This window comes from Antennarius striatus, chromosome 1, assembly GCF_040054535.1.
Source record: "Antennarius striatus isolate MH-2024 chromosome 1, ASM4005453v1, whole genome shotgun sequence".
NCBI classification, from domain to species: domain Eukaryota; kingdom Metazoa; phylum Chordata; class Actinopteri; order Lophiiformes; family Antennariidae; genus Antennarius; species Antennarius striatus.
In genome coordinates this window covers 13,784,603-13,806,021 of record NC_090776.1, presented here as the reverse complement: position 1 = coordinate 13,806,021, position 21,419 = coordinate 13,784,603, and the positions used below count along the sequence as shown (strand labels likewise).

Below are 21,419 nucleotides of genomic sequence, written 5' to 3'. Positions count from 1 at the left end.
ACAATAAAGTTGACTGTGACTATAATTATCCTTTGCTAGATAATTGGAAAAAAAAAACCAGAAGAGCCTCGTAAGGTGTAATTACACTTCCCCCAAATGACAAAACATTGTCCCAGTCGGGTGTAATGACTCCTCCACCCCCTTCACTGACACGTGCAAGGTGAACAGAAGGCATGCAGACAGACGACTGCTATGCTTGCACTGAGGTCCCTGCTGTTTCTTCCTGTTTGTAGGTGAGACAGATTATCTGCGAAGGCAGCATGTCCCAAGGAACAGTCATCGCCTGTAAGCCAACGAAAGGTAAATTATCTGCAAGTACTTAAACCAATGAGGCACAACACGTTTCATTTAAGGAGAAATAGTAGCTCATGCTGTACTTTACTTGACATTGAATGATTAAGGTTGTTCTTCTTTTTTTCTGAAGGGACAGTTGGCTATATGTTACTGTTTTCCACTGGTTAAAAGGCTATAAATAGAGGTGATGAAATAAAATGATGCAGGTTCGAGTCTCACTCTGTGCGGAGTTTACATGTTCTCCCCGTGTTTGTGTGTGTTCTCTCCGGGTTCTCCAGCTTCCCCGCACCTCCTCCCTTGTCTGTCTCCACGTGGCTCCGCGGTGCACGGGCGTCACGCCCGGAGTGTCCCCTGCCTCACACACCTAGTCGGCTGGGATAGGCTCCAGCACCCCGCAACCCGCGACAGCAGATGAAACGGGTTTAGAAAGTGAATGGATATGTGAATGAATGCTTGCTTATTATTATTATTACAGTAATCTCTCGTTTGTCGCGGACAATGTGTTCCAGGATCATCCATGAAAAACAAAATTCCGCGTTATGGCCACAAACTATTTATTTTATTATTTACAGTAATTTAAACGTTTATGAACCCTCCACATACTCCCCACATTAAACCATCTTATATCTGTATTACCTTTTCCCACACTCTTATTGACTGTTTAAAACACTTTTGTGTTAAAGAAAAATTGTAGGAGGAACCGTAGGTCGGAAGACAGCGGTCAAACAGATGCTTTCAGCCAATAGGATGTATCACATGACTACCTACAAAAAAATCCACGATGTAGTGAAGCCGTGCATCTTGAAGCACGAATAATCGAGAAATTAGTGTATTATTACATCCCGCTTCAAAGCAGTGATGTATTGTAATTGTCCGTGTTAGTTCGTCTGTCCACCAAATATCTTAGCAACCATTTCAGATAGAAAGATGAAAAAAATACCACATGGGCGGCAAAGGGGATGAAAATACGATGATGACCTTGACCTTGAGAAAACTAGGTCAAGATCAAATTTCAACTTTTGTACACTCAGGAACCGGATAAGACCGGAAAGACGAGGGAGAATTCCAGTGTAAGACCACAGATCAAAGCTAGTTTTTTGATCTACCTATGCACTAGCTTTAATCTATGGTCAAAGCTAGTGCATAGTTTGACCTACCCTGAAAGGTCAAAGGTATCGAAAAGTGAGCTAGTACTTTCAGGCGGGATGTTGCAGTCTGTGACTGCCTTGGTTCTTGTTACATCCCACTTCAAAGTGGTGATTGTCAGTGTTCGTGTGTTTGTTCGTCCGATCGTCCATCCATTTGTTTTCATCCCCTTTGCCGCCCAAGTAATGTGCTTTTTGTTTCATCTTTCTATCTGCAATGGTTGCGAAGATATTTGGTGAACATACAAACGGATGAACACTGACAATTACAATGCATCGCCGCTTTGAAGCGGGATGTAATAATGTACATTATGTATTCTTTCTGTACAACCAGGTATCAACTGGCCCACGGACTGGTATCGGTCCGCAGGGTTAGGCATCACTACTCTAGAGGACATTGTGAAGTGACTTTTAAAGCAGTCCAATCAATCATCATGTGCAGTTTGGAGAGCGCAACATCGGTGTTATAGTTTTCCAAACAAAACTATCCAATATCTTAGAATAGAAACGAAGGACAGCCAGTTCAAAATGCTATTAATAGTAAGAATAAAATGCTCTTGATATTCCTAATCATAAAAAGTACCTCACTCACAATGGAGCCTCGTTTAACCACCTTCAGAAGAGAGAATTGAAGTTCACCGGCTGCACATCAAACTGACTTGTGTATTTCAACTGAAGCCAACTTTAAACTAACCTAACAAGGAATTAACAGCGTGTCAAATACCAGTAAGAATCCACAATGGAAGCACAATGCTCTTCCTCACTTAATGCATTAGCATGTCGTTCACGAACAACGCCATAGAAACTGAGCTGTACATAAACCTGATCGCAGACAGAGTGGAGACTAAATCATTGACTGAGAAGGACAAAAGGGATAGTGGTCTGTAGCTGTCATGGCATAACACCATACAATAGGCTGTTCAGTAGCTCCTGTTCAAGGGCTTGGTTTTAGTAAAGCTTATAAATGCATAAATAAACAATTTTCATTAACAGCAATGTCAAGTTTGCCGTCAGTAATTTTTTTTTTTTTTTTTTACTGTAGACTTATTCAGATTTATTGTGGGAATTTAAAGGGTCTGTCAAACTTTAACTATTCTGGTGTTTTATTGCACATAATCAAAACTGATGTGCATCCAAAATCAGATGTCGAATGAAATCTTAAATATCAATTATGTTGGGTTTTGTTGTCAATGCCTTTGCAGATGATATTTATGCATACGCGTTGGCAAAGACCCTGACAAAAGTGTCGTCACCTGCAACTGTTGGACTCTACTCCGCATGTCAGAATCGACTGAGCATGATCCTCGAACAAATAGAAGGTTTGTTAATAAATCTACCTGCTTCAGGGAACTGCTTAAATCCCTGCAGAAGTGTTCAATCTGCAAGTAGAAACTACAGGATGATCCCAAGATTCTTACGTTGGTGCCAGTTATAAAAGTGTATGGCATCGAAATAAATTTCAAACCTACAGTATATCTGTAACATTCTAGGCATATTTTCATTTTATGTATCAAATAGATGTAAATTTCAAGTGAAGAGCAATATTTTTTTAAATACCAGAACGAGATGTGCATAAAATAACAACAATAAATAGAAATATAATTCAACAAATAAGTGCATAGAGTTGTTAAACTATTTGAGGACTCAAACATGAAAATACAAACTTTATTTTTATTAATGTTTGACATTGAACAGACTGAATAGAACATGGGCTCCATTCAGAGGAGGGTTCCAATAGAAAAAGACATGTTTAAGGTTGTTTCTTTTGTGGTACCCAAAAGGTCTTACATTATTGGGCTGTCATGATGATTTTTCAAGCCTTGGCAGAATTGTTCATGATGGACCAGGCTTTATATTGACTTATCAATACATGCACAATGTTCAAGGATAAAGGTTTTGTGAACCAGGGATAAATACTGTCTTTCTGTAAGTCTGAATTAGAATATATTGTGTATCCTAGACTTTGAACAATTAGAAAAGAAACTTCTTTTTCAAGACTGTATTTCATCAGAAAAGTTTTGTTTTACCTGAAAAAGGAAGTATGTTTAATGTAATGTCCAGACTGTTTTATAAATTAGCCAAAAAGGTAAAAATATTCAGGTTACAATTACAGTATCAGCATTCTAAAAAAATTCTAGCCATTTAACCAATCTGTTTTCCCAGGTTTGACACCATGCTGCATTGATTTATGCATTAGTTTATCTTTACTTATCTTTACACAGACATAAGAGTTAGAGTGAAACTTGGTATTAATTATGATGTGGAAGGTGCAATGGTAGGTAGAGATAAATACGTACTGTTGTATTCCAATGATCAGATTGAAAATCTGTAAAGTGAAATATACATATGAAAGTCTGCAGAGAACATGCAAAATAATCATCAAATGATCTGTCGCAGCTCATTTGAAGTCTAATTCAACTAGGTGACATATCTGTATATTTTAGAAATTATAACGCCCACCACCGCACTTAGCAATACTCTGACCTTCACAAATGTCATCCATTCTTAATTTGAATTCAACAATCCATCAGCAGCAATCACTCAGGACTGCAATTTAATCTGACATTCATAGTGAAACACACACACATACACACACACAAAAGCTTCAGAATCTTTACACGAATAAATTGGCAAGTCGGTGGGGGTGGGGTCTTCAAGTGATGCTACTTTCAGGATTGGAAGAAGAGGCAAGATTCTGCAGCAGAAAACTAACTCACTGGACGTACTTAGTTGGGGTACTGCCTTTCAGATTTACTTTATTTACTTATCGAATGTGCTGGAATGTTGTCCCGTTGAACTTTATCCTGTGCACGTACACCAGCCGGCAAAAGAATTTATCCTAAATGCAGTGATATGTTTATGTGTCTTCAGTGAACATGAAGGAGCAGGCATCAACAATCCAGCTGGAGTACAAAGGAAAATCCAGGCCTCGCTCAGTTACCCCTTCAATTTGTGACATTCTGTCACTTATTCTGCGACTGCTCTTCTACAGGCCCATTTGGACTAAGAATAACCAGCAGCAGCATAATGTCAGGTTCATCTATGTACATTTTAGTGCCTGGCATTTTGCAGGGAGTGACCTCCTTTGGGCTGGTCTAGCCATTAGGCTGCTTCAGGCCATGCAGGTCAACTTTGGGAAATTACAGCTGGTTCTTTATCGCTTGGCTCAACACGATGAAGAAGAGGAAGTAAAGAAAAAGGTTAGTGAATCATTTAAAATCATCCTTCTTGTTAGAGTCTACAGCCATTTAAGTTACGTTGAAGTTAAGCTTCAGCTCTGCTCTGTTTTGGTTTTTTTGTACACATTTTAGATCCTGGAGGACAGTCCCAAAGATTGGCGGCCAAAAATGGTTTGCTGCTGCCCTTTGTGGTTTCTCGTCTTATCCATTCTTGTGGTTCCAATTATTATCATGATATTCCTGTTGACCTTTGAACTTCCCAAACCTGAGTCAGGCCTGGGGATGAATGGAACGAAAAGCCAAGTGAGCGTGCCAGAGGGCCTGCTGATCGCTGCTCTAGGAGTACCAGCAGCTACTTCATTGAAATTTGTCTTACTGACAGTCAAGAACCTCATCGTTAACCTGGATCTGCACATCAAGAAAGGCATGGACAATAAACGGGTCAGCAGTCAACTGGGCTTCATGAACCAAGTAAGGAAGGAAATGTGGTTTCTTTCACGCTTCATCGATTTTATGGAAGTGTTCGAGAGAAGAAAGATACGCATTGTACTGAAGATTACAGATCTGGACCGGTGTTCTCCAAAAAAAATTGTTGCAGTTCTAAATGCCATTAACATTCTTTTGTCAAACGATGACAGTCCATTCATTTCCATTCTAGCTGTTAACCCGAGCATCCTTGTGCAGAAAATCAACTTTGCAGATGGCTATTTCTGCAAGGAGGAGAGGGCTTATGAACTGTTGAACTGCATTGTGACTTTGGCTTTTACAGTCCCACCACTCTGTGATGATTCAAAGTGTAGTTTATTCTACAGCCTCACAAAAGATTTGAAGGTCCCTAAGGACATGAGCACTGGGGAGGACAAAATGAAAAAAATATCTTGCTCACATGGATCTTCGCAGATTGCACTGGATATGGTAGAGTCAAATCCACTGATTGACAGAAATATAGCTGCACTCAATGTAAAAGAGGAAGAAGAGGAAGAGAAGGTGGAGCAGTTGCTCAGGAGTATCTTTGGAAGCAACAAAATGGCTCTACACAAGTACATACTTGACGATTCTATGTCTATGAGAAGAGTGATCAACTCCATTCGAATAACTGTGATAATCATGAAGGCCTTGAAAAAAGAGCATCCTCAGCCAGAACTCGTTGCAGCTTGGGTGGTTTTGGTCAATCAGTGGCCATGTCGTCTCAGCTGGATCATCCAGTGTGTAGAAGATGCTCAGCAGAGAGATGAGATTGACGGCAAAGGTGTCGCCAGTCTTGGCAATTCAAAGACTTTATGGAAAGTGTTCTGCGAGTCCAGGGCAGAGCTGTATTTGATGAGTGCGCAGATTGAGGACCTCCTCGGGCAAGACGGAGATCCAGAGATGTTTGAGAAATTTCTTAAGGTAGATTTTCAGTTCACCATACAGGACTTGATGATATTTGAAGTGGCAACAGTGAACCTGGATCACACAATTAAGATGGAGTTGGCTCAGATCAGAGGGACATCCAGGCTGAAAGACTCTGGTTGGATGAGGAACCTTGCCCCTCTGCCAGTCGCAACTATTATTAAAATGGATATAGAAGACGTATGTAAAGAAGTAAGACATTTTAGTAAAACATTTCATATTCATAACATTTCATCCCTGGTTGTTTTGGGAATGCCTGTCAAAATTGGACACATAATGTTGAACAATTTTTTAAAATGTGGCCAAACAAGTTCAATGGTCCTTTCATCATAGCTTGAGATGTCACAACCTGACTTTCTGATTGTTTTGTTGTTCTGTCCTTCTTTTTTATAGTTGGAGAAAATGAAATTCCCCAGTAAGTATGTTGACACTGTGAGACGCAATGGCCTCAGCGGTTTGGCACTGGTCTTCTGTGATCCAGATGACCTAAAAGACCTCCTAGATATGACCGTTGGTGAATGGGCAACTTTCAGACTGCATTTCCTGGGTATACCATCGCATCTCCAGCCACAATATAAGAACATGTTACCAAAATCTTCCCATTTCTCCTCAAACCAGCTGCCTAGGTTACCATTACATGTTGCTCCCCAGTACTGGTCCAATCCCAGTCTGGCAAACAGTTAATGGTAATGTGGACCACGAAAAAAGATTCACATTAAGTGTGATCCACTGTTTCTTCTAAAAAACAAAGGTAAATAGAAATGTATATTGTTTCGCATGTTGTCTAACTATGAATAGAACAAATTTCTGTTCAGTCTTTATGCAAAATGAATCCTCTCCTGCTTCCACCTCCATATAATGACAAGTGTCTGTACTGTTCTTGTTTGATACGGATACTGTAATGAGCTGATAAATAAAATATATTTGCCTATTTCCCATTTACTTCTAACTGTAGGGTAACACTGTGGACATGAGCCTGGCATCAATATTCTCATTTCAAGTCATGATAAGAACACAAGCATGGGAAATGAATATCCTAAAGTAATTAACTTTTAAACACACTTTCATCTTATCTCAGTGTCTCAAAGTTGACTCATCAATTCATCGAATGAGCTCTAATGTTTGTTTGTAAATTAGTTATCTTGGAGGGTGCATACCAACACCAAGGCCAAGACCCACTAGACATTTGTGGTGCTATCTCAAAAAAGCATGGAGCCCATCTGTATTTTCCTCTTCGTATTAGTAGTATTTGGTCCTGTTGGGCTTCCAGACCCCACTCCATATTAGCTCAGACAAACTAAAAAAGAGAGACCAGGTTACACAGCAGCCTCCCTTGTTCATTTCCATGAAATTCTAACAACCATCCCAGGTTTTCTTTCATGATCAGATTTTCCTGCTGAATGGATCAGTGAATACTGAACATGTGGGAAAAGCATACTTAGTTCATTGTCTGAAAGTGTCAAGATTTGTATGTTACTCTGAACAATGCTGCTTTTTTTTATTATGACACTTTGTTTCTAGGAAATATCTTTGAGATGCAATATACTGTTTTATGTTATAAAAGTCACAAAATGATCAGGAAACTTAAAAAGCTGTGAAACATGCTACCTGAAGATCTACTCTTATTAAAACGTAAATAGATGCTAAAAACTGGTTTAGGCTGCTCTAGAAGAGGGTCAGCCACAAGACAGGGTAGGCTCGGCAAAAAGTCATAAGAAAAAAGTGCAAACTGTGGTTCTGATGGCTGTATTGTATATAAAATTTAAGTTTACTTGCAGTCAATGTTTTGATGAATTGTGAAAAAAACTAATTCTTCTCAATTAATTCTTAACTAATTAATTCTTCTCAGGCCCCGTCCACACGATGACGGATTTTTTTTAAAACGGAACTTTTTAAAAACGCATCGAAAACGATTCGCATCCACACAAGTGCGTTTTTAAAAAAAATCTCCATCCACACGTAAACGCACCAGTGCGTTTTCGAAGACGGCTATGAGCATGCCAAACCATGTGGTGGCAGTATTGAGTCAAATTTTATCCAATAGGAATCCTCCGTGTTTTGCTGTCACAACACACGGGCCCATAAATATGACGTCACAGCGGTTTTCGTCGCAGGCAAGGCGTCAGCGTTTTTAAAAAGTCGCGGATAGGCTGTCCACACGACAACGCAGACCCAGTGTTTCTTTGTTTTTTTAAATCCACCTCGGCCAGCGTTTTTAAAAAGTTACATTTTCGTTCTGGATATCTGCGTTGTCGTGTGGACGGAAGGCGTAAACACAACAGAAAAGTTGCGTTTTCAAAAAGTTCCGGCATCGTGTGGACGGGGCCTCAAGCTATGAAGAATCATCACAATCATGTTATTATTTTAATATTTTAACCGAGGATACGGCATCTATTTCAAAGGTGTGTTTGTCATTTCAGTCTATCACATTCACTACGAAATGTTCAGGAATACTTTATTGATCATTAAGCAGAAAAAAACACATGGTATATGTACCTGGAGCATGAAAGTCATCAAATACTTGTAGAATGTAAATAAAAATAACAAGACACTTAAGCATTCTTAACAAAACACTTGTTCTCTTATCAATGCAAATATATTTTAATGTAATGTGGTACTTCCTGCAGCTGATCCTATGTGCTGAATCATCAATATCTTAGGATCAATTTGTTTTCATGATAGCATGTCTGAATTTCTCTTAGAAAGATGTATTAGTTCATTTGATAAGCCTGAAGGCTTCTACAGTAGCAGTACATGAACATACAGTACATACTTAAAGCACACAGTACTGTATATAACAAGGGACTTCACTTCAAAAGGTTAGTTGAAAGGATTCAAAATTTGTTGCTTTTAAATTTACAATTCATTTTCTCCCAAATTATTGATATTCCATTACAATATTAGGACTAAAGAGTATATCAGAGAAATAAATGGTCAAGCCAGATTGATAAAAAAGTAACAGGATGCACCAGAAACAAGTTCTAAAAAAACAGTCAGTGGTTTCAGTACAAGCTTTGCACCAAATAAAACTTCATTTTAAATTGCCTTTAAGCGTGTTACTTAAGTAATTTATGTAGCTCATAGGTTACACAAGTATCTGCATTTTGAGACAGCGTTGTTATATTCAATGTACATGTGTAATTCAACATAATGCAAAACACTCTCAAAAATAACAGTTTTGCACGCAGCAGTTCACAAATCATTTCCATTGGTAAGTAAGAATATACTGGGACACCACAAATGTGGAGGGAAGCATTTGGATAAATTAGGAATGTATTAAAAAGAAATGATTGATACCATATGTCAACAGTTTCCCTATTTTTCTTTTTTAGCATGACAGACACAGGAAGAATTCCTCCAGCTCCTATTGGCTAGAAGCAGCTCACTTGCGTCCCAAAGACTCAGCTAGCTTCTTCAGTCTTTTCTTCAGCTCCAGAGGAAACTTCTCGTAACACTTTTTACAAACAGGTTTCATGTCAAACTCAACAAATTTGTTCCTGCAAAAAAGTGCAAATGATGTCAATACGTCATACTGCTTGAATTCAGTTTTTTTTTTAAATCTACACATCTTTACAGTTTCTGAATTAAATTTTCCAGATTTGCAGAAATTATGTACAAATATAATTAAACTGCCTTTACTTGTGGGAATGTTTTGATAAACTACAGTGTGACGAACTCTCTGGACTACAGTACGCAAATGTCATCACCTTGAATTTCACTGGACAAGAGAACTAATCAATTAATTATAGTCGTAAGAGTAAATCTCCAGCAGTGCAGACACATTAAACAAAACACCTGCAGGGTGCCTTTACTACATGAACCACATGACAACATGCAACACAGTATGATGAGGTTACTAAGCATGGCACAAGTACGATGGAAGAGACGTAACCAAACGATTAAAAGGAGTGTGAAGGATAACTACAGACAGACAGGCTTTCTCTTGCGGTCTTTGGCATCACGCTCACGTCTGGCCAGGCGGCGTTTCAGCTCATCCGGCATGCGCTCATAGCAGTGCTTGCACACTGGTTTCAGGTCAATTTCAACAAACTTTTCTCTGAGTTACCAAAGACACAGCAAGTGCAGCATGAAAGAGGAGACATTAGAAGATAAGTCAGAGCGGGAGGAGGAAATTCACAAAGATGGTTGAGATGAAGCCTAGTAAGGGTTAGGAAGATGAGTTTAACTTTAAACTACTATTTATAGTTGGTAAAATAGAGCATGAATGAGTAACATCACTTACTTGAGAGTGAGTTTGGTGTTGCAGGTGGAGCATGAGAAACAACTGACACACCAAGCCTTGTTGAGAGCAGAAACCACTAGAAAGAATAAAGTTCTGAGGATTATTCATTCAGTTTGATTTTGGACAGTAGAAAGTATTACATTTTGAATATTTTGATTCTACTAACCATCGCCCTCAATCACACGGTTACAGTGATAGCACACATCCCCAAAGAGCTTGAAAAAAAAAAAAGGTGTTACAGAAAACACAAATTTCATTTGATTAACAATGAGGACTGGGGGAATTCTTCTTACCTGGTTGTAATGAGTCTCACAGTAAGCCAATCCCTTCCTCTCATAATGTCGATGACCAAGGAAAGGCTTCTCACATTTTGCGCAAACAAAATGCTGTAAATAAAAAAAATGTTACTCAGAGAAACAGGAAAAACAGAGCAGCTACATTCAAACTGCAGGAAAGGAGAAATAACCATCATCTGCCTTATAAAAAAGAACCAGTATTTTAATTTCATTAACTGTGATAATGACCTGGCTTTGTTGTTGCTACGTCAACTCATGGTACATATTTGGAGGGCTACATAGAAAGATGACTGAACATTAAAGGCAAAAAGATTTTATCTGAGATAAAACAGTCAAAATGTCATCAATGACAACAGCAATGAGAAAAAAATCTCATTTAAAATTATAATGGACTCGAAAGGATTTTTTTTTCTAAATGCGTCCTTTAGTGTTGTTTGTTTTAGATTGCTTTATAATTAGATCCATATATATACATGTGTGTGTGTATATATATATATATATATATATATATATATATATGTATATATATATATATATATATATATATATATATATATATATATATATATGGCTCAACTCTCTTCATGCCTGGCATTTAAAGTCATTTCAAAATCATTAGACATAATATTAATTTCAGCTAAGGACTGTCTTCAGCATTTAATTGACTGCTACACACAGTTTAGTCTTGAGTTTATTAAAAAGTATAAAATTCAGCCGCCTCCAGACAGATGAATAGAGCTTGATCTGCTCCACTTTTACTCAGAAGAAACATTCTTTTTAAAAGTGCTCACATCAATCCTACTGACTCAAATTAGCTAATTAACAGTGTTTTGGTTCTAAAGTGATTTATTTAATGAATTTCATTTGCATGAATAACGCTAAGGAAATGTTTAATTCATTACAGACTTTCATTTCGTTTCTGTGTGAAGGCAGCATAAAAAGGTAGTCAGCATGACATTTGTTTGCTATTATAAACCTGTCTATCAGCAGTCCTTTCTGAAGCATATCACAACCGGCTCTGAATAGAAACACTTCCTACAGGAACACAGGAAGTTTTGTTTTAATTAATATTGTATCATTCTGTTACTTAATCTTAAGTATTCATACAGTATATGTGCTTTTTTTGTTTCATGATCCATTTTGCTCATCATTATCTGGAAATTTGGACATGAAATCCATTAAGGGCGCACCACGAATGAGCTGCCTGCCACTCTACCTTCCCCACACTGTATCCCCACAGGCCCTGTGTGTGTGTGTGTGTGTGTGTGTGTGTGTGTGTGTGTGTGTGTGTGTGTGTGTGTGTGTGTGTGTGTGTGTGTGTGTGTTACAGAGCCTGTACACACTACATATGCATGTGTGATTAATTTCTCTTTGGGGGTAATTAAAGTATATAAGATTTAAATAAATAAAGATAAAAATCACATGTAGATGTATAGTATGTCACAATTATCTGAACACTCAAAAAAATGGCAACTTTGCCTAGGACACAAATTAAATTCTAACAGGCCTTGCTTTCTTTAAAAGCTTTGTTGAAATTAAATAGAAGATATTGAAACAACATTGACATTAGTCAAGCACAGCGGTGTGACATTCTGTCTACAGCATTGATAAATAGTAAAATATTCTTCTTCACACACCTCAACATGCCACTGCTTGCCCATTGCATTAACGACTCGCCCCTCGATGGGTCTCCTGCACGCGCCGCAGATTGGTACACCCATCTTGTCATGACAGGGCAAACAGTAAAGCTCTCCCTTCAGTTCCCTGGCATCAGCTGTCAATTCCTTCCTGTGAAAAACGACAACAGGCTGAAAAAGCTAAGATATTTCTGTACATGGATTTGACCCTCTGCTGTCCTCTGAATAAAATATGGGGGTATGGTGGTGAGACTGATGAAGGACGACCTAATCAAACCTTTTTATTCCCTGTGGCAACAACTAACCCGCAGTTGTTGCAGTTGAAGTGGTCTGGGTGATAGGGGTCGTTCTTAAATATCAGTGGCTGCTCTTCAATGATGGCATGGCACTTCTGGCAAATATATTTGCCCAGGCCACGAGCTTTCTCGCGATTATGACACGGGCGACACAGATGTCTGGGGTGTAGAAAGAAGAAAAAGCTTCCAGTCACTGGCTTGCGTATGCGTGCTCATTCACTGTACTGCCTGTCATAGTGTTACATTTAAGTCATAATAAGATGGGCTACTTACCTGCCAGCATTTTTCACAAACCCCACATCCGCAAGCACAGCCTGGCAAATGTCACAGCAGAAGCAGTCGGGGTGCCAACTATTGTTCATAGCCTTAATGACACGGCCTATGATGAACTCCCCTGAGCCAAACAATGAGGGATCAGCTTAGGGCAAGTCTTAGTTTGATTTTCTAACATCTGCTGGGACTGCCTGCAATTTTTTTGAGCAGTGAACAGTTGTTCCTAATAACCACACCATTATGGAGATTGAGTGTTTCTATAATGCACTGCAGTGTTTTCTATAATGTTCTCAAAGAGACACATTAATGTTGACTGCATTATAATTGTTGATTAATTTTATTAAGAGCATGTCTTGTCTTTCCCTTGACACAGTCAAACAGTATTAAAATTAAACTTATGTAGCACTAAAGTGCATCTTGGGTGATGTAGACACAAGTGGGAAGACCTAAATAGGAGCATGAATAAATCCTAAATGATCTGTGGGAATGCATTGAGATATGATCTCTCACATAATGGATTCTTACATCCTCATACCTTATCCAACTGAGGCCCCGTCCACACGATGACGGATTTTTTTGAAAACGCAACTTTTTAAAAACGCATCGAAAACGATTCGCGTCCACACAACAGCGTTTTTAAAAAATCTCCGTCCACACGTAAACGCAGCAGTGCATTTTCGAAGATGGCTACAAGCATGCCAAACTATGTGGTGGCAGTATTGAGTCAAATTGTATCCAATAGGAATCCTCCGTGTTTTGTTGTCACAACATAAATATGACGTCACAGAGGTTTTCGTCACAGGCAAGACGTCAGTGTTTTTAAAAAGTTGCGTTTTCGTTCCGGATATCTGCGTTATCGTGTGGACGGAAAGCGTAAACGCAGCAAAAAATTTGCGTTTTCAAAAAGTTCCAGCATCGTGTGGACGGGGCCTTAGTGTAGCCCATCCCCAAACTCTTGTCAAGTTCTTTCAAATGAATAATAACCTGGGAATTTTGTTTGTGCAAAATGAGGACCAAATAAAAGGGTCTGGAACGAAAAGAGCCGTCTCTTTAAATACTAAATGAGTACTTAGTTGATATTTTAATGAGATCATATAATGGCAAAGCTCCCCACTAATGATTTGCTAGCAGTGAACAACAAGGCAAGTGTCTCATGAGATTACAAAATAAAAAAAACTCTTCTGTATATTCATGCATTTTCTGTCCATTACCACTGTCCACTAATCAATCAAACCAATATAGCAATGTACAATGAGAAATAACCCCTTGAAGCACACCGGGGGAAGCATTCAGATCCTATACATAAAATGCTGTATGTACTCCTTGAACAATAATCGTGAGCCATGGAAATAGTCTGACTGTATCCTAACACAGGACTCGTTCCCATTAGTTACTGTATGTTCTTGCTTGTCTTTGTGGGGTCCAAACAGCCCGAAAATTGTGAGATCTAGACGGATCCCCAATGAGTAATGCATCATAACACTCACCACACTGGTGACAGCAAGGGGCAAAGAGCATCTGGAAGTCATGTTCACAATATTTTCTTCCTTCAAACTGTTAAGAAAAAAAGACAGAGAAACCTTTGTCTACATGAAAACAAGCTTGACAAGAAATGATCATACACGGCATGGTGTACGTGTTCCTTTGTGAAATTAACTGATGTCTATTTGAGTGCTGTACCTCATAGAAGAGACCTTCTGGAAATTGCTGGAAACACTGGGCACACACAAAGCAGTGCTCATGATACAGCTCTCCATTGCTATTTACAATCTTCTCAGTTGCAGCGAAGCCACTCTTACATCGCTCGCAGGCTGCAGTGGCCAGGGCATTAGCAATGCTGTTGCATTAGATAAGAAAACAGATATTGGTGAATTTCTTCCCTGGAGTTCCTGTGGCTGACAAATGGCTGTGATGCAAGGCGGTGCTGGTGTTTATCATTTCTCGCATAACCCCAACAATAACTGATGCACTAGTTTCAGCAGCTGACGCCAAGCTGGGTGGAATTAATAACATGTGAATCATTTTACTGACTGCACAGTCATCACCAAATTTGGTCAAGACTGGAGGGATGATGTCCAGCCTTCACTTCATTCTCTCTCTCTCACTCACAGTTACTGTTTATGATCAATAACTAGATTTCAGATTTTATCTTAATCATATGAAATAAAATGATATTCCACAACACATAAGATTATAATGTAATAACTTTATAGATCAATGCCAACTGTGGGGCTACATGAATTCGACGTTAGAACACGGAACACTAAGAAAGGGACGAAATAAAGTTACTTGTGTTAAATTACGTACACACTATTCATGCTTGGTACGTCATCACTGGTTGATGTCTGCACATAACGGTACTTTTGAATTAATCCGTTACATGGCACGTATAAAGATGATTCCAACGGAATTGTGAGGAATAACATTCGGCATAATGTTGAGGATTAAGTAATGTTTCCGGAAGATTTTCTTGTACTGACCGATGCACCGCTACCTAGCATGCTAACCTCACAGCTCGTTAACCTACCTCCTACATTGGGCGATAAAACAGCATTATTTCGCACTTGGCAATCATCTATTAGATGTAATACAGCATTAAGAACTCTAATATGGATAAAATTGTACATTTTGACATAAAAGTGAGATTTATTTTAGTGTTGGGCTTAATTTTCTTCACCCCAGCGATTACGTGGATCATTAACTATACCGTTAGCTTTAGCTTCCTGGTATACATTTTAATCTACGTTTGCTGCTAACTTTACCGACACAAAATAAAACCCTCACCTGCCCGTCATTCCCGCTACCCCCAGCATCATCTTGATCAAACAGTTCTAGAAGTGAATTTGGAATATTTCCATAAACACTGCTTTTTTAAGTGTCGCTGAGTTGCCAAAGTTTTCAGGCAAAGCTTATTCGACTGTCGTCCCAGATTCATTTCGCCTCCTACTACGGTGAGGGTATGACCCACCCTGCTCTGCATTTGATTGGCTGGTAGCGGGTGCCTTGGTTGTTTAGGCGGGTCTAACTTTGTGGGTGTTATCTGATTCGCTAAGAATCTAGAGGCAAGAGGGCACAAGCCAGTGTCTTATTGTGCCGGTCCCAAGCCCGGATAAATAGAGGGTTGTGTCAGGAAGGGCATTCGACGTAAAACTTTTGCCAAATCAAACATTCGAATCAAACCATTGACTTCCATACTAAAGGTAAGATCTTAAGCCCGAGCCAGAGTTCAAGCCCGGCCGAACCGGAAATTCGGGCAGAGTCGGGCTCAAAAAGTCAGTAATTACGTTCGGCCCCATTGGGGTTGGGTCGGGCTAGTTGTTTTTTTTACTCGTGCTCGGGCTGACAATCTTATGATCCAAGCCCGACCCATCCCAAACTTTTTAAATAAATCAGAATTACAATCAGAAAAGGTTTTATTGCCAAGTACCGTAAAAATTATTTTCGAGGAACTTGACGCGGTGTCGGTGCATAGAAAGGCGGAAGGGAATAGTAGTGAGTGAGGAATAGGATAAGAATACAAAAACTATTTACAATTCACATTACGGTGTGTTTAGATACTGTATAAGGATGGTGATTGTGGGTGAAGAAAATAAGTCCAAACAGTAAACTCTCTTTGCAGAGTGGTGAGGGGCGGATGGTTACCTGGGGGGGGGGGTTACCTGGAAGAGGTTGTGGCCGGGATGAGAGGGGTCAGCGGCAATTCTGGCTGCACGACTGCGGGTCCTTGTGTCAGACAGTTCCTGGAGATGTGGGAGGCTGCAACCGATCACCTTCTCCACAGAACAGATGACACGCTGCAGCCTGGCCTTGTCCCTGGCCGTGGCTGCAGCAAACCACACTGACATGGCAGTGTAGAAGTTCACCAGCATCTTCACAGGGAGGTGAAACTTCTTCAGCTGCCGCAAGAAGTACATCCTCTGCTGAGCCTTCTTGGTGAGGGAGCTGATGTTCTGCTCCCATTTGAGCTCCCGGGTGATGGTGGTGCCCAGGAAGCGGAAGGACTCCACAGGGGTCACTGGAGTGTCACAGATGATGACAGGGGGGAGGGCAGGAGGGTCTTTCCTGAAGTCCACTATCATCTCCACTGTTTTGAGAGCGTTGAGCTCCAGGTTGTTCCTGCTGCACCATGATACCAGCTGGTCCAACTCACTTCTGTAGGCTGACTCATCCCCATCAGAGATGAGGCCGATGAGGGTGGTGTCGTCAGCAAACTTCAGGAGTTTGACAGATATACAGTATATTTATATATTATGTATCTCAAATGATCTATGGATATTAAATTAAGGAATACCCTTATAAAATAAATAATTTAGGTAAAACAGAGAAGGCGCTGTTTGAGAAACATCCATCTACAATACCTGCTCAGTTCCCTTCTGTGCTCAGCTGTATCTTCTCCTGTCACTTTACCTTTCCGATCTTACGCACTGAAAGTAGAGGTAAGATCTTAAGGGCCGGGTCAGGCTCAAAATGTCAATAATTACGTTCGGGTCAGGTCGGGCTGAATTTTTTAGGCCCGATCTTACCTCTATTCCATACCGGATTGGTCAAGACCCGGGTTAACAAGGACCGCCATCAGTGCTGTTCACCTACAGGGTGCTGGTGGAAATTGGACTACTGTTCAGGTCAAAGAAGGAGAGGAGGGAAGTGGGAAGAGAGGAAGAAAGAGAACAGGAACGCCAAGAGTATAGGACTGAGAGTAGAAACGTTGAATGTTGGAACTTCATTGCAGTTGTTGCTGCTAAGGGCTGCCCAACCAGTTATTACGTATAGGGGGCACAAGGGCTGGATTTTGACTTTTTTTTCTCCCTTAATAAAAACATTCATTTAAAAACTGCACTTTTTGTTTATATGTGTTGTCTCTGACTAGTGTAGCCGCAAGAGGCCACAAGCCAGTGTCTTATTGTTCCGGACCCAAGTCCGGATAAATACAGAGGGTTGTGTCAGGAAGGGCATCTGACGAAAGTGTTTATAGAAAGAGAGACAAGAGGAATGCCAAGAGTATAGGACTGACAGTAGGGACCCTGAATGTTGGAACTATGACAGGAAAAGGTAGAGTTGGTTGATATGATGCAGAGGAGGAAGGTAGACACGATGTGTGTCCAGGAGACCAGGTGGAAAGGTAGCAAGGCTGGAAGTTTAGGTGCAGGGTTCAAGTTGTTCTATCATGGTGTAGATAGGAAGAGAAATGGAGTCGGAGTTATCTTGAATGAGGAGTTTGTCAGGAATGTCCTGGAGGTAAAAAGAGTGTCAGATAGAGTGATGAGTCTGAAGCTAGCAATCGAAGGTGTGATGTTCAATGTTGTTAGTGGGTATGCTCCACAGGTAGGATGTGAGCTGGAGGAGAAGGAGAAATTCTGGTTCCACTTTGATGAAGCGATTCAGAGCATGCCAAGAAGTGAGAGATGTCATTGGTGCAGACTTCAATTGACATGTTGGTGCAGGAAACAGAGGTGATGAGGAGGTAATGGGCAGGTTTGGTATCCAGGAGAGGAATGCAGAAGGACAGATGGTGGTTGACTTCGCAAAACGGATGGAAACTGCTAGTGAATACTTTCTTCCAGACGAGGCAGGAACATAGGGTGACCTATAGGAGTGGAGGTGTGGAGTGGAGCACACAGGTAGACTACGACTTGTGTAGACGGTGAATTCTGAATTAAATCAGTGACTGCATAGTAGTGGCAGGCAAGAGTGTAGCCAAACAGCATAGGATAGTGGTGTGTAGGATAACTCTGGTGGTGAGGAAGATGTGTGTGAATGAGAGGGACCCAAGTGGAAGAGTAAGGTTACAGGGAGAAGAGATCAAGAAGGAGGAGGATTTTAAGTACTCAGCGTCAACAGTCCAGAGCAATGGAGAGTGTGGAAAAGAGGTGACAAAGCTTTTGCAGGCAGGATGGAACAGGTGGAGAAAAGTGCCAGGTGTGATGTGTGGTAGAAGAGTTTCAGCTAAAATGAAAGGAAAGGTGTACAAAAGTGTGGTGAGATCAGCGATGTTTTTCGGTCTAGAGACAATGCCACTGAGGAACAGATGGAGACAGAGCTGGAGGTAGCAGATGAAGATGCTGAGGTTCTATTTGGGAGTGACCAGGATGGATAGGATCAGGAATGAGTACATCAGAGGGACAGCACATGTCAGAGGTTTTGGAGATAAAGTCACAGAGGCCAGACTGAGATGGTTTGGACATGTCCAGAGGAGAGATAGTGAATATATTGGTAGAAGGATGCTGAGTTTTGAACTTCCAGGCAGGAGGTCTGGAGGAGGTTTATGGATGTAGTGAAAGAGGACATGAAGGTAGTTGGTATGAGAGAAGAGCATGCAGAAGACAGGGTTAGATGGAGGCAATTGATTCCCTGTGGCGACCACTGAAGGGAAAAGGCGAAAGGAGAAGAAGGAAGATCTGATTCGGTAAGAATATTATTGTAAGCCAATCAGAGGTATAATGGGGTGTGTCATTGCATAACCATAGTAGAATTACGCAGTGGCTTCGTAAAGTCGACCCCACACAGTGCCCTTTGAGCGCCGGCAGCGGCCTCAGGCCATGCATTTTGTGAGCATCCTTTGATGTTTAGGACGGTCATCTTCACATTTTAACACCAGACAGTTGTTTTTGTACAACATTTTAATATAAATACAAAAACACATCGATATGTAAGACAATTCTCTCTTCCCTTTTTCAATCATTGACACTAGCATAGTTTGAAATGTTATGACAGGTTGAATTGTTTCATTTATGTGTCTTACTGTCAATCTATTCTATGCAAATATAGAAATATTGATTGGAACTTAGACAGGTTTAGGTAAAAAGTGTGCTTTGTCCACAGTGTAGTAACTAAGTCCTTTTTCACATTGACAAAAACTGCTTGAACATAGTTAATGTCCTAATTTGTGATGTTATTTTTCTTTATTCATTTGGATAGTTTTGATCCTTAATTGATGGAGTTATGTGGGTTTCATAGCCTGACAAATTTTTAAAAATTGTTATAACAGAGCAACAAGAAAAAAAATCTGTGCAACTGTAATGTTTGTAACTTGAATAATAATAGATTTAGAGTTATTTAACATTAAAGACTATTTACATTTATTTTACATTACATTGCAATTTCCTCCGGGATTAATATGCTATTTCCTCCGGGATTAATAAAGTATCTATCTATCTATCTATCTATCATTGTTTACATTTATATTTATAAGTTAAATCTGGCCCTTAAGGACAGCCATTATTCTGATGTGGCCCTGGGTGAAAATGTGTTTGAAACCCCTGCTATATAGCATCACAATGACCTGCCTTTGCTTACACAGATATTAAATAAAGACTGTAATGTTCTAATGTAGCACCTCATGATTTCAGTTCAATCAACTGATCTCAAGTTAATGCATACATTTTTGAACCACATGAATAACTTTTTTTTTTTTCAAATCAACACAAGTGGTCCCTATTAGTGTTTTACACCAAGCTTAAACACATGAGAGCTGAATATTTACAACACTGTTTTTGGAATAATGGGAAATAATGAGAAATTGAGTAGCACCCAATTTGAATTCATCAGTTGTTAGTCCATACGTGGACTTCTAGCACGTCTGTGTAGTGTCTCAGTCATCAAGGTTGAGGTAAATCAAGAAGCGCAAAAAAAAGAATATGGACTTGCTTAAAATTGGTTGAAGACATTTCACCTCTTACCAAAGAAGCTTCTTCAATCATAAGCTTCCTTTAAGAAATACAAACTCTTTTCACTTTAACATCTGATTTCAAGCAGCGTATCTGTTATGGGAATGTGGACCATCTTGCTTGTGCCTGTTCTGATGTTCCGGTACTGAAATAGACTCAAATCAGGCGTGATGTAAGAAACTGCTGTTTCAAAAAGTTACATTTATAAACCAACCAGCCAGCTATAACTAAAGTGAGCTCTGTTGCCAGTTTGTCCAAATCTGGCATATTTAGACCACTGAATGATTTAATCTTGAGGTACTTCCAAACTTGGGTTTTGTCTTGAGTGAATCCCAGAATATTTTTTGCCAAAAATCCAGTTGATAGAGACTTTGTTTCAAATCTGGGTGTGGATTATTGAATGAATGTGCTGTGAAAGCAGAAAGAGGAGTGAATGGAATTGGATCCTGTTCAGGTTTGGAATGAAAAAAATCTAATATTCTGTGGAAAGGTCTTCTGAGATGTGGCAATAAAGACTAGGTCACTCAGATATGATGGTAACACTTTAGATTTAGCCACATGTATCCCTGGTGTTACATAAGACTCCCTCATCACTGATTTATATGTATAGTATATGATCATCTTTAAGATGACTATACATATTTCAGTGAAATTAGAGCAACTCATCCTTAGGCTATCCTACATATGAGGAATTCAATCATTTTTCGAGCGATTTAGTCAAACTGATATACAGTATCTGTATCTCCTGTGAGCCCCAGACAAAGAATCCTTCCGACTTCAGTGATCCCTGACATTTCCTCTGCCGTCAAAGTTGACATTTGAGGTGATGAAAAAAATATCTCAACAACCATAGGAGGGATTAACCTATTTTCAATGTGATCAAATAGACATTTGATCACATTGATAATCGTCTGGCTTCATCATTAATGTGGAAAATATTTGTCTTATTTTGTTTATAACCCAGCTAACTGCAAAGCTAGATGATCCAGTAAGTCACAGA

The 21,419-nt window shown here is 39.7% G+C and overlaps 2 protein-coding genes across 3 annotated transcripts; one reads left to right on the top strand and one right to left on the bottom strand.

Annotated features, from left to right (window-relative positions):
- The first annotated feature begins 213 nt into the window (after positions 1-213).
- Positions 214-6,841, top strand: nkpd1 (NTPase, KAP family P-loop domain containing 1). The gene is made up of 5 exons (XM_068320338.1): positions 214-300; positions 2,642-2,758; positions 4,311-4,639; positions 4,751-6,202; positions 6,404-6,841. Exons 1-5 carry the CDS (start codon positions 261-263, stop codon positions 6,692-6,694), a joined length of 2,229 nt encoding a protein of 742 aa, XP_068176439.1. The 5' UTR covers positions 214-260; the 3' UTR covers positions 6,695-6,841.
- A 1,613-nt stretch (positions 6,842-8,454) lies between these two features.
- On the bottom strand, positions 8,455-15,711 carry LOC137597556 (LIM and senescent cell antigen-like-containing domain protein 1). 2 transcript variants are annotated; one of them, XM_068318349.1, is made up of 10 exons: positions 15,540-15,711; positions 14,436-14,592; positions 14,243-14,309; positions 12,756-12,876; positions 12,492-12,641; positions 12,187-12,337; positions 10,547-10,639; positions 10,420-10,468; positions 10,254-10,329; positions 8,455-9,507 (listed from the first exon to the last, which is right to left on the bottom strand). In XM_068318349.1, exons 1-10 carry the CDS (start codon positions 15,569-15,571, stop codon positions 9,393-9,395), a joined length of 1,011 nt encoding a protein of 336 aa, XP_068174450.1. In that variant the 5' UTR covers positions 15,572-15,711; the 3' UTR covers positions 8,455-9,392. The 2 variants fall into 2 exon arrangements, with proteins under 2 accessions (XP_068174450.1, XP_068174449.1); XM_068318348.1 differs by lacking the exon at positions 8,455-9,507 and adding an exon at positions 9,517-10,067.
- Positions 15,712-21,419: the final 5,708 nt, after the last annotated feature.